At 41.6% G+C, this 13,360-nt stretch overlaps 1 protein-coding gene across 1 annotated transcript in view; it reads left to right on the plus strand.

Annotated features, from left to right (window-relative positions):
* Positions 1–13,360, plus strand: part of LOC132873633 (ubiquitin carboxyl-terminal hydrolase 32-like) — an 89,374-nt gene that overhangs the window by 20,122 nt on the left and 55,892 nt on the right. The window contains exons 3-9 of the mRNA XM_060909380.1: positions 2,430–2,535; positions 2,665–2,783; positions 2,895–3,054; positions 12,466–12,597; positions 12,716–12,823; positions 13,010–13,125; positions 13,273–13,335. Coding sequence (XP_060765363.1) covers positions 2,430–2,535; positions 2,665–2,783; positions 2,895–3,054; positions 12,466–12,597; positions 12,716–12,823; positions 13,010–13,125; positions 13,273–13,335 — 804 coding nt within the window. The remainder of the gene's footprint in view (positions 1–2,429; positions 2,536–2,664; positions 2,784–2,894; positions 3,055–12,465; positions 12,598–12,715; positions 12,824–13,009; positions 13,126–13,272; positions 13,336–13,360) is intronic.

Consider the following 13,360-nt stretch of genomic DNA (forward strand, 5'->3'; position numbering starts at 1 on the left):
GGCATTTGAGGCGAATTGGTCCGCCTCTGAAAAAACTTGGCATTTGGATTTCCCGGCAAACATTGATTTTCGTGACGTCGCATGCGGGACGCCTCCTTCTGAATCCTACGTCAGCGCTGGTTTGTTTATGAGAAAACGACCTGGTGGTTTTCTGCAAATGTCTTCAACGTTATCGCGTAATTATTAAAATGGCTAACAGATGTATCGTAGGAGGGTGTAGCAACACCAATCATGATGGGATTAGTACTCATCGTTTCCCAAAAGACCAGACAATGAGAGAGAAATGGGAGCGCTTGGTCTACACAGGCTGCACACTGAAACCGTGCAAAGCTCGCGCAGCCTGCTGGCGCTTCCGCAGATAACGTTACGAATCTGGCTCCAGACTCTCTTGGGATTTTTCCAGACGCGTTTCGTTATTTTATTTTTTTCTACTGTAGACAGATGGCCTTGTGCAAAGCTACCCTTCTGGATGAGTGTGTAAAGGGACATACTTTCATATAAAAAAAAAAAAACGAAATTGGTCCAGAATATGCCCTTTAATGATAGTGTGTGTGAATGATCTATGTGATAACTGCTAAATAGGAGACAAATCGGCATGTAAGCCTTCCAGTTTCATCAGGGGACGACAAAGTTTTAAATGAATTAAGAGGTTGGATAGGTGGTGGGGCTTTCAAACTAATATATGAGCGAAATGATTCTCCTTGACTTTTGTTCAGGAAATGCATTTGGATGATGTTTTGCTGAGAGTGCTAATTTCAAACCTGATTAATGCTGATCTAATTTTAGCTCGACTGACAGGTCACTTAAGCTTTTCTGTTGCCAGCGTCCTCACTAAATACTGCAGCTTCCAATGAATTCACATTTTCAAGTTGTAAATGGGATAGGCTCCAGCTTGCCTGCGACCCTGTAGAACAGGATAAACGGCTACAGATAATGGATGGATGGATGGATGGATGGAAGTTGTAGTTAGGTTAGAATTAACATGGACTTGTATATGTCGACATTTTAGTTGACGAAGGGTGTAAGTAGGAAAACCTATGAATTGTATTTGAATGTGGAATGTTTTTGAAGTTGTTTGTTAGAAAATACCCATTAAATTGCTGTTGAACTAATACCAGGGATGTGATTTTTCTGCGAATTCGCGGAATTCCGCTTTTTTCATCTCAAAACTTGAAAAAAATTTTTTTTCCATCATTGAGATGAAACGAGCAGTGTTGCCAGATACTGCTGACGTTTTCCAGCCCAAAATATGTTCAAAAACCGCCTAATCTGGCAACCGCCCAATCTGTTACAGAGTTACAGAGTTTCAAACGAGGTACGTGATTGGCCCATCGCTCTGTAACAACCAATGAACGCGCTTGTTAGATAGCTGTACGCAAGCTCACTTCAAACAAAGAGTTAAAAGATGGCAGCCTCCGTGATCGAGCGTAAAGATGCAAATCGAGTTAAAGAAATCGACAGAATAGTGAAAAACCAAGTTCCGCTGGGAATGGTTGGGGAAAGAGGTTGCTACAGATGTTGGACATAAGACTGTGAGACATTTGTTCAGCGATTTCGTTCTGAACACTGGAGTTATGATTATCCTTAAGTGAGTGAACACTGCAATAAGTTGTGAATATTCTTAAGTGAGTGAACACAGTAGTTGTGAATATCCTTAAGTGAGTGAACACTGGGGTTCTGAATATCCTTAAGTGAATGAACACTGTGGAGTTATGATTATCCTTTGGTGAGTGAACACTATAGAGTTATGTATATGAAGTTGACATTGCTAGAGTAGAAACTGCAGAAAAAAAGTGACTGATATGCTGGAACTGGACATGGATGCTATCATCTTTTTTCTTTGAGAGTTCCTGAAGACTTGTGGATGAATTCTTATGTTGCATCATGTTTGTTTGAAAAGGCACATTTAGGTATGTTCAACTTCTACAGTATAAATTTTGTTTTTCCTTATACAATTTTCTATTTATTCTAATGCAGATGATTTAATTTAGAATGACATTTTTAGGTTTCATGTTTTGTCTTTTTGTCAGTTAAGAATCATTGAATGTACTATAGGGGCTCAGAGTTGCATGTTGACCATTAAATTGGCTTGAATTTGTTAATCATGACAAGTTTTTTTCTTGTGTGTTTGCTTGCCATTTTAGTACAATTTTTAAGTCAGAAAACCCTAGAACCCAGGAGCTTCGGGGGGCTTTGCCCCCCTTGTCCCCCCACCAGGGCGCTGCCCTGGACCATCTGGAGACCTGCGGCCCCCAGACCCCCGGCTAAAATTTTCAGATAATTTCACCAGCCCCAAATCACATCCCTGTAATCCTCGTGATCTGAACAGATGTATTCAAAGAGTTTGATGCTTATTATGATTATTTTCTTTGGGATTACTTGGCTAGAGCTACCTTTTAATGAACTTTTTTTTTTCCCTTTTCTTGTAGGTGATCTATAGTTCATTTGGTGGAACATCAAAAGGTCTGCATTTTAACAACCTTATTGTTGGCCTGGTGCTGCTCACAAGAGGACGTGATGAAGAAAAGGCGAGATGTGAGTGAGCGCTCTCGGACAGCTCGTGTGGAAGCTGTCAGTAGATTCTCCGACGTTTGAAGTGATAAGCATTCTCAGCAGGAACACAGATAGAGATGAAAATGTATCTTTTTTTTTTATCTTTTGCAGATATTTTTAGTTTATTTGCCAGCGAATCGGGCAACTATGCTACACTTGAGGACATTGAAGCCATGCTACAAGCTGTGGATGGAGAAGTTCATCCTTCTCTGAGGAAGTGTTTTACAGAGGTCAGCTACCATCTTCAGTTTCAGAAAATCAATTTCTCTTGCAGTTGGTCTTTATATTACAGCAAGTTGCACTGATTAATTGTTTTGTCATTTTGATCTGATCTGTGTCAGTCCGAAAAGGTCAATTATGAGAAGTTTAAGAGCTGGCTACTTCAGAACAAGGACGCTTTTACCTTCTCCCGCTGGCTCCTATCCAATGCAGTGTGTGTGACTCTGACTGACGACAGCGACACACCCACCTTCTACCAGACATTAGCTGGGGTCACACACTGTGAGTGGGTTTCATTCTGCATGCAAAAAATGATGAATTGATACCTAGGTTGGAAGTTCTTAGTCATCACTAAGTTCTGTCATATAGATAAGGTTTTTCATTCAAGCGTCTGTGATATAATCAGCGGAAAATTCATGCCACAAAGACTTTTTGGCTGAAGCCTATAGAGGCACCTGTCTGTACTCGTATGTATGTTTAATCAAGTTCAAGCATGTTTAAGAATGTAATTGGCGTGCCAGCCTCAGATAGCGATTCCACAGTCATGGTGTGGCACCACTGCGTACTGACTATGTAACAGTGGCGGCTGGTAGTCTTTCAAACAGGGGAGGCTGGTCGGTTACGATATTTCCAGATTTTAAAAGAAAAAACACATCAATTTTGCCCATACTCTTGCCTCTGATCTGGCTGATTGTTGGCAGGGTCACAAACTGTGAAATAACAGGTTCTTTTGGCCCATTAGCCTACTGTCCAATATACATGATTGGTGGGGGGGTATATTTTAACATTTTAATTGTGGCATGTTGTTTAAAAATTGACCTCAGCTGTGTTTTTGTTTAAAAATGTTTTCCAAATTGTAGCGGTGTTTAATTCATATCCAGAAAAACATATATTCCAATATAATATACTCAGCATAAACATTTTAAATAGATTCTATATTTTTGGTCCATCCATGACATATTACTAAAGTAGCCTATTTACTGTTGTTGATGTGGGTCACTTGCTGTTAGCCAATTCACTTTCTCGTACCAGGAGAGCTGAAAGGAACGAGTATTATTCCCTACCTTTTTCACCAAGTCAATTTGAGGCGTTGGTCTACCCTGCTCTTTAATTTTAATTTTTTCCTCGAAAGGAAGACTGGCAAATGGCTTCGCCAAAATTAAATCAGCAATGCTTGGCATCCGTGCGCAGCTTTCTTGCTAGCTGACTAGCCCCCTCAAGTTCAAGTTCAGTCACTCAAATAAACGAAATTTCTGGAACTAAGATAGCAAACTTGACAACACTATATTTACACTTTATTTACAATGAAAATATATACAAACTAAAAAAGCTGGTAGAAACCGTATGTAATGAATGAAATCGAAATGTAAGCTGATCTCTTACACTACACCACAGCACTTGCGAATCCGCATGGGACTGAACTGATGTTGCCAGATACTGCTGACGTTATCCAGCCCAAAATATGTTCAAAACCCGCCAAAATGCACTTAAAACCGCCCAATCTGGCAACACTGTGCTGCCTGTCTATAGTTGAAACGAGCTTTCAGTCAAAGAAAATATCCGGCCGCTTTCACCAATCACCAGTCTCCTCGCGGAAACTGCCATGTCCCTCCCATGTGAGGCTCAGAGTCCGTGGGCGGGCGTTTTCGCAGTATTTGTCCAATAACCGTCTTGCATTTTGAGATTGAAAAGCGCATAGCTCCCAAATGCCGTTGAAGTCCATTGAGGCTGGGAGTCCGTGAGACTCCGTGGGCGGGCGTTTTCGCAGTATTTGTCCAATAATTGTCTTGCATTTTGAGATTGACAAGCACATAGCTCCCAATCCACTGAGGCTGGGCTGCATCGCGCTGTCACGAGGGGGAAAAACTCATGCACACATTAGGCGAACTGGGGAAAGTTATAACGGAATGATTTCGCACTGTAGTTGGGTTGAGCACATGTATTTCTATGATTCTGGATCTGAAATAGCAATGTTATAAGGTCGGCTATAACATAAGCGTAGCGCAATTCATCCTACACGATGTTTGTCATTTTTAGAGGAGGCTGAGCCTCCTTCGTTGTCTTAGAGCAATCGCCCGTGCTATGTAAGCACCACATTACATAACCTCAGTTCACAGTGTAATCCTCTGTAGCCGAGTGGTCTAGAGCGCTGGCCAGGAAAGGAAGAGATTTTGAAACATCAGTTCAAATCCGAGCGTCGACGTATTTCTGAGCGGGCTATTTTTTTTTTTTTTTATTTATGTGCCTTTGTGCCAGTTCCTGAGACTTTTTTCCCCACAGATCAAACTAATGGAAGAATTTACCGTACTAAGTTGCTGATATCTTGCACTGTATAGAGGATGTGCAGTCACGTGACCCGTCCGTGTTTACTCTGCCATATTGGACGGCTTCAGGATTGTTTACCTTGCGCGAGCGTAATGGATCCAGGCAGTAATCCCCAAGAAAATTCGGAAAATACCCCATCTACATCGCGCGATTACTTGTCTAAGTTTGTTCAGCATCTTGAAGGTGACGTGAGGCAGCGTTACGTGGAAAAGTGTTCCAGGTTGGGGATTGCAGATCCGTACAACTTGCCGCAATCCTTGCTCAGGGAAATTCGGAGCTGCGGTGCCGGCGATTTGCCCGATCTGGCCTACCACGACATTTACAATTTTCTTGTTAATCATGTTACACTGGCAAAGCCCTCAAAGCTTACAAGAGCCTGGAAGCTTATAAATATTTTGTTGCGGGACGGGTATCCCAACTATACCTCTGGAAGGTTCCGAAGAAGAATGTCTACTTGATAACCTCACGGGTAAGTGGCATTAAGACGTTTATCATAAAGAGACTATGCAGGACGTTTTATCGTAAGAATGTTCGAAATCTAAACTCAGTTCCAGATAATGACAGGGTTGTAAATATGTATGTTTTTGTCTGGAAAAAAAAATCACAAATCACCGACTATGCAGTTATCATTCAATCCGAAAATCAACTTAACAGATGTACTAGGAGTATTGAATTAGAAGATATGATATGAAGTGTTCACTACAAATTCGGCTGGTAGAACTGGGGTTCCAGTTTTCTCTTTGCACAGCGGACACCCATTTTGCGCGTCTCTCCTCGTCTGCGGGGAATCTATAAAATGACAGGCCCTCCTTTTGGCCCTGTCTATTGGTACAACCAAATGCTGAACAAGATATAACCATTCTCGAAAGATCTACTCCCACACACTTGATAATTAGAACGGGTTCGTCTAAGTTCTATGCGCGGCCATGCCGTCCAAGATGGCAGATAAACAAATATCACGTGACCTCGTGACGTCACGTGCACGCTCTCTATAAAGCCTAGGTTATACAACTGCGTTTCTATAACCTACAGCCTCTAACATAACATAATTATGTACCCAGGCTCATGACGTACCGTAGCGTCTATCTCCCAATCAGACAAAGGCTGAGCTCAGACCTGCACAAGTCTCTAGTTCTTTAAAGGACATACGCAGAACCTTTCATTTTTAAATACATTTCTGAGTGGATAGTATCTCCATCCTTGACTCTTGTATGCTGCATAAATGGGAATAAAAAAATATATATTTTTGAGAGTTAAAATTGACCACAAAGTTGGCACTGGAGCTGCCCCGCTGAGTCAGCCAGCCCTGAGTGCATGATGTCACAGCGGCAGGGCTCGAAATTAACTTTTTTTCTTTGTGTCCCCCAGTGGTCCCGAATTCTGTGTTGTATTGTCCCGAATGGAAGAAATAGTGTCCCCATTTTTTTCCTCTCTGAAATAACCAGTGGTTAATATTATCATATGAAGTTACTATTATATTTGTAACTATGTGATTTTGAACCCTTTATATCATTTTTACAATAAGTCACAAAACACAAGTGACACATGTCCTATACATCATCTACTTCAAAATTACAGTTATTGCATTTTCAGTTTATTAAACTTTGGCGATCTCACTGTATGAATAGATACCCGTTTATTTAAAGGGGCCAACTAGCTCATTCAGAAAATGTTTCAACTCACTACATCTGCAGTACACTTTAGTTGAAAATAAGACCCCTTTTATGTTCATTTCATCTACTTATACCTTGAATATCTGTTGGCACTTATAAGGCCGGGTGGCACGGTGGTGTAGTGGTTAGCGCTGTCGCCTCACAGCAAGAAGGTCCTGGGTTCGAGCCCCGGGGCCGGCGAGGGCCTTTCTGTGCGGAGTTTGCATGTTCTCCCCATGTCCGCGTGGGTTTCCTCTGGGTGCTCCGGTTTCCCCCACAGTCCAAAGACATGCAGGTTAGGTTAACTGGTGACTCTAAATTGACCGTAGGTGTGAATGTGAGTGTGAATGGTTGTCTGTGTCTATGTGTCAGCCCTGTGATGACCTGGCGACTTGTCCAGGGTGTACCCCGCCTTTCGCCCGTAGTCAGCTGGGATAGGCTCCAGCTTGCCTGCGACCCTGTAGAAGGATAAAGCGGCTAGAGATAATGAGATGAGATGAGACTTATAAGGCCAACTTATCATTTTCACCATTACCGTTATCCATTTTTATGTAATATACCTGTTGCCCCATTCAGAGATGTTTTGAAAGCCATCAGCCATACCATCAATAGATGAAACGCCCTTGAGCAAGGCACCTACCCCAACATTGCTACAGGGACTTTAACACTGTAAAAAACCGTAAAGTCACTTTGGATAAAAGTGTCATATCATATAAGTGCAAACAAAGCAATGTAATGCAAGTTTTTTTTATTGTAACCTTTAGTCATAGAAATCATTTACATTATTTACAGTGCTTAATTTCATTTTCTTTGACCTAGATAAATTTCCCATTCATTTCTATGGAATTATTTGAAAAACTACACACATTTCAAACATCCGCTGCTCTGGCATGCTTTCACCTAGAGACATGATTCAAACTTTAAAACGTAGAGAAACTTCTCCTCTGTGGATCTGGCATTCAACTTTTTGCTAGGTTCTATACTTTTGGCTCAGACCCAGCTCAAACACCATGTGGGTTCCTGGAGAAATTCCGGCTTTATAATGGGTGTCTATTGCGTTACACACCAGTGCAGCTCGTTAAGTTAGAGTGTAGAGAGCTTGGAAAAATAGCTCAAACTTTCTCATTTAAACTGTGTTTTCAGCCCCAATTTTCACTCTACACACATAATTTTCTCAAAAGTAGTAGCCACACTTGTCCTGATTCACACAATGTGTCTACCTACACGATAGGACTTGCAGTTTTTGAATGAGAAGCCTGAAAGTGAGGAGAGGACAGGCGCGCAGCCCCATAGACTCCCATTATAAACGTGGCTGCGCTTTGATTGTTAAATCAGAAAAGTCACTCGTTTTTAACTCGCTCTAGTGTCCTCAATTTTAACACTACAGACAAAAAAAGTACATCAGTGTGTTCAGGAGACCCTTGTGGCACTCAATGTGAAATAATTTTGTGAATATCTCCTTCCGTTTTCGTGTAAACCCCCGTTGTTTGGAGGGAGCGCTCTGACGGAAAGCTGCCCTTTTTGTGTGCCCCTCCCCCACCCGCGCGCTGAGCAGAGAGAGACAAAAATACAGTCCAGCTCAGCTCCGGCAGCTGTGACTGCTACGCGCACTGCATCACTCTCACGATTTCCCCCGGGGGAATTGTCGTCTCTAGATCTATTTTTTTCCATTGTCCCGGGATTGTCCCAGATATGATAATTTTGTGTCCCGATGACATTTTTTATGGTCCCCGGGACGTCGGGACAGCGTTAGTTTCGAGCGCTGCACAGCGGGAACCGGTTTTAAGGCCGAGGCCTTTGACAGCTATAGACCAAAGTCATATAAATAAAAATGTATGGTGAAAGTAAGAAATACCGTTACCGACTTGCTCAACTAAGACTAATTTGACTTCATTGATTGTGGGTTGACTCTCATTAAAACGTGATTGGTGTTATAACGTATGCAACATGCATGTACATGCATGCATTTTCACTGATAAAACATAAAAGGCTAATTAAATAATGAGATGAACTGAGACCATCACATTCTGAAGCAAATTAAATAATCTTATACTGGTAACTTAAACACACAATACAAGTTACGTGGATTAATCTAAATGCAGGTGAATAACGTGTTGTTTTGTATCCAAATGAGAGTCGGCGCTTACCCATCTGTGTTCTCGCTTCTTGAAGGCCGATCTTGTGGCCGATTGTTTTGAAACAATCTGACTTTCAGTTGTTCGTTCATTCGCTTCTTCCATGTAAGGGCAAGATGGCAGGAATGTCCAGCGCAGAAATCAGATGGCTGGTCCACTCATTCTCCGTTTTCTCCATACTGAGTACTCCGCCATTACTGCTCAGCTCAGACAATTACTAAAACCCGGGACGGGAAGGAATGTCACCGGTTTTATCAATAACCGCGGGGAGGTCACTGCCCGAGCGATAATATGTCGCAGCCCGTTCCGTCCCGGGTTTTACCAACAACCCTCGGCTCACACTCCAGGCGAACTGGTGCATCTGAATTTACTTTCCTTTTTAAAAAAAAATTAATTAAATATACTTTCCTTTTCTTGTAGTTTTCTTTAATTGTTGGTACTGCACCCTCTTTCAATACGGGCTTATAGCCAACACTCCTCAACAGATCAGAGGTTTCGTACAAGTCCTTGGTAAAATGTGCAGAGCAGAGGAGAGACCACTTCGTAGGCGCCCAATCCATGAATTTCTCGCAAAACGCATCCAGATCTTTGCAGTTTGAACATTTCTTGGGCTATGAATGCAGCATAAATCCACCTTCTGTCGTGTTGCTGCACCGGCCAGCAACACATCTACGTGGCATGGCAATAAATTAGCTCAAAATGGAGGATCGGAGTCGCAGTCAGCTCTGTGTTTTAGTATAGCGGAAATGGCGATGAGACCGATAGACTTCCTGCTGTGACGTTACAGACGCCAACGTCATTCACTCAGACTGCTACCTATATGAATCACTTTAATCGTAAAAATGACTATATTAGATTTATTGTTAACGCTTAAAACTATTTCTGTGCCATTCTTGAAGTCTCAAGGCATTTATAAACAAACATGAGGCCATGGTTCTGCGTATCTCCTTTAATATGACGCACAGATGCAGTTGTTTTTGTTGTGGTGACCTCAGTGATGGGTGTGGAGTCGAATTCACGAATGCCATCGAAAGTTCATACATTTTATTTATTAGAAAAGCAAGCAAGTCAGTCTGATAGTCCTTTTGTTGCTTCAGCAAAAATGTCAAAGCACGAAAAGGTTCAGAAGTAACAGTTACTCTCCTCCCACACTTGAATAAAAGCACTTCCTATTATTATTATTATTTTTTTTATTTACATACACTTCCTATTTATCCAGAAACGGAGTGCGTGCGTCTGGTTACGTTTTCGTTTCCAGGCCATATCTTTTAAAACTACAAAAGATATCTTCATAAAACTTTGGCCCAATCCCAATTCTAATTTCTACCCCTCCGCCTTCCCCTTGGCCCTTCCCCTTGAAACTGAGCTACAAGGGATAGGGCTTGAAATTCAACCCTTACGTATTGGGATAGCCCTTCAACGATCGCATACGTCATCGCGTACTTCCGTCAGCGTTTACGTTAGCAAAACGCGACCAAATGCGTCATTGGCTGCGACCAGCCGCTACAGTCAGAGCCAGAGAGCTCTGCTGGCAGGGTGTGATTTGTTAACTAACACCACTGAATGGGATATCTTTGGCGCTTCGTGCACCACATCCGACAGAATGAGGTGTCAGAACACTCATGTAAACAATAAAAGCGAGAATAACAGAACAAAACATACGCAGTAAAGCAACCGAAAACAATACTCACTCCCAAAGCTTTTTAGCAGCAGCTTGGATTTCAGAAATCGCTGCTCATTCTCAGCTCGAAAGCGAATCAAGCGGCGTGTTTCCTCTGGATAACAACTTAAAACACGTAAATAATGGAGAAAATACATTTATGACAATCTTTCGCCGCGGGAACCGCCATCTTTCTGAAATCCGCATGAAATCTCGCTGAAATCCGCATGGCATTGTGGGAAATCACTCAAACCCCTTCGTTCGGAGTCAGCTCCAGGAAAATCTCCGTTTGGAGGGGTACAGAAGCCCTACGCCTTCCCCTACCCCTCCGCGTTAACTGGGATTGGGATGCCCCTACCCCTTCACGTGAACGCGCAAAATGGAGGGGAAGGGCTAAGGGGTTGGTCCAAGGGGTGAAATGGGATTCGGCCTTTGTATACATATCAAGCAACATGTGAACTGGTATTTTGGATTTTTGAAAAAATGTATTTTTCAAATTTTTACGTTAAAAAATAGATTTTGACTTAGGTTCTAAGAGCAATGTTCGTTTCCGGAGCATATATCCAAAACTATTCATGATACGGATTTGAAACTTGGTATACATGTTAACAAGGTGATGTAGATGCGCCTTTTCATACTAAGAAATGTAAGAAATTAAAATTTTCCATGTTTCCATGGAAACAATTTCAGACTTATTCTCTCAGGTTAGTCTTAGGGGTAGTCTTTGTTTCCGGAGCAGAACTTGAAAACTATGAGTGGTATGGGCTTGAAAGTTGGTATACGTGTTGATTAAGTAATCTAGATGTGCCTTTTGATACTAAGAAATGTGAGAGATTTTAATTTTTAGCTCACCTGGACCAAAGGTCTGGTGGGTTTATGCTAGGGCTGCGTACCTAAACGTAACATCAGGTACAGGTCCCGGTACAGAGGTTTAGGTACAGGTCCGGACCTGTACCTGAACAATTTGACAAATTCTTCTGAACTTCTTCAATAATGACAGAAACATTAATAAACTGTTGACAACTTGTCAGTATCTTTATTCAAAGAAAACCGAACAGAACTAGGTTTCCTACCTCACTTCTCAGTCACCCTCTCAGTCTCACACTATAGTTAACTTGGGACAAAAAGTCATAAGTTGTCTCACAGCGAGAAGTGACGACACTAGAGTACTACAGACTACGCGCAGTCCGCGGCCTTTAACTTGCGCGGCAAAATTACACAAAGCAGCAAAGACTGCCAATGCCAGCAAAGGCTGACCTGCTTTTGAGTCTTTTTGACCAATCAGAACGCTGGATCAGCCAAGCTCTCGCAATGTCTCGTGAGGCTGTGGCGAGAGGATCTCAAATCAAAGATGGCTCTGATTTCAAGTTTCAGCGCGGCATTTTACGCCTTTTCCAGTGCTAAATTTTTGTCTGTGTAGTAGGATTTACGCATCTTCAGTCACAAAATAAGCAGATACTTGGTGTAAATTTAGATCGGTACAGTACCGGTACACAGTACCGGTACGCAGCCCTAGTTTATGCCATGGGCTGCTGAGGTCAGTGTAAAGTGGTAGGGTTGGTTTCCTGCAGCAGAACTTGAAAAACGTGACAACTAATATCTTGAAACTTGGTATATAGGGTGGGGGATATAGCTGACTGTGTCTTCTTGTTATTTATTATTTATTTACTAAATACATATTGTTGATTTGTCGTATCAAATACTGTATGTCTACTTTGTTCCTCCAAGTCAGAGCAAAAATGCACTTAATACCGTATGTGTTCTTGGCATTCACCTGAGCTGTAAAATTCATTTAAATGTTACATATTGTGTTGTAATTTCTCCACACTGTAACAAATCTTTTAAAAAATTCTTAAATTCTGTGGTCTCGTAACTGAGAGAATCTTCATAATAAATTACTGTAATGTTTTATGTAACGCAGTGGAAGAATCGGATATCATTGACCTAGAAAAGCGATACTGGTTACTGAAAGCTCAGTCAAGAACTGGACGCTTTGATTTGGAGACGTTTGTCCCATTGGTATCCCCTCCTATTCATCTATCCATAAGTGAAGGTATGCATTTCATGGCGCTTTTTTTTTTCCATCAATATTTTATGTCGGACAGGGTTTGTTAGTATGTTAAGTTGTTCAGGTGTATGTGTGACTTGTGTGTTTGCAATCTTTCGATCAGGTTTGTTTCATGCGTTTGATGAGAACAGAGACAATCACATAGATTTCAAAGAGATTTCCTGTGGGTTGTCGGCCTGCTGTAGGGGACCTCTGGCTGAAAGGCAGAAATGTAAGTGGAGATCCTGCTGCGTCATTGATCCATTTTAGTAATTGAATCAAAGTCTGACCAATTATTTTACACCAAATTTAGCTTGGTACCTTTCGTGACACATTATGTTCTACTTGCAGTATAATGCACATGGAAATGTATCATCTCGACTGATTTGGTTTATGCCCACTCTTTGTTTTGGATCAGTTTGTTTTAAAGTATTTGATGTTGACCGTGATGGAGTTCTTTGTCGAGAAGAAATCCATGAGATGGTCGTTGCGCTGCTGGAGGTCTGGAGGGATAATCGTACCGACTCGATCCCTGTAAGTCACCTTGTATAGGGAGTTATAGCAAACTGTAAATTGAGACATCTTAAAATCAGATAGGACACACTTTACTTTGGTATTCATGAATAAATTTTCATTTATTTATATTCTGGCCTCTCAGTTTCTCTTTTATTCTCCTCGCAGGAATTACAGTCAAGTGTGCCTAATATTGTCAAAGACATTCTCAGAGTACATGACACTACCAAGGTATATATTTCCATTTTCTGTTTAA

The sequence above is a fragment of the Neoarius graeffei genome, chromosome 25 (genome assembly GCF_027579695.1).
Source record: "Neoarius graeffei isolate fNeoGra1 chromosome 25, fNeoGra1.pri, whole genome shotgun sequence".
Classification (NCBI taxonomy): domain Eukaryota; kingdom Metazoa; phylum Chordata; class Actinopteri; order Siluriformes; family Ariidae; genus Neoarius; species Neoarius graeffei.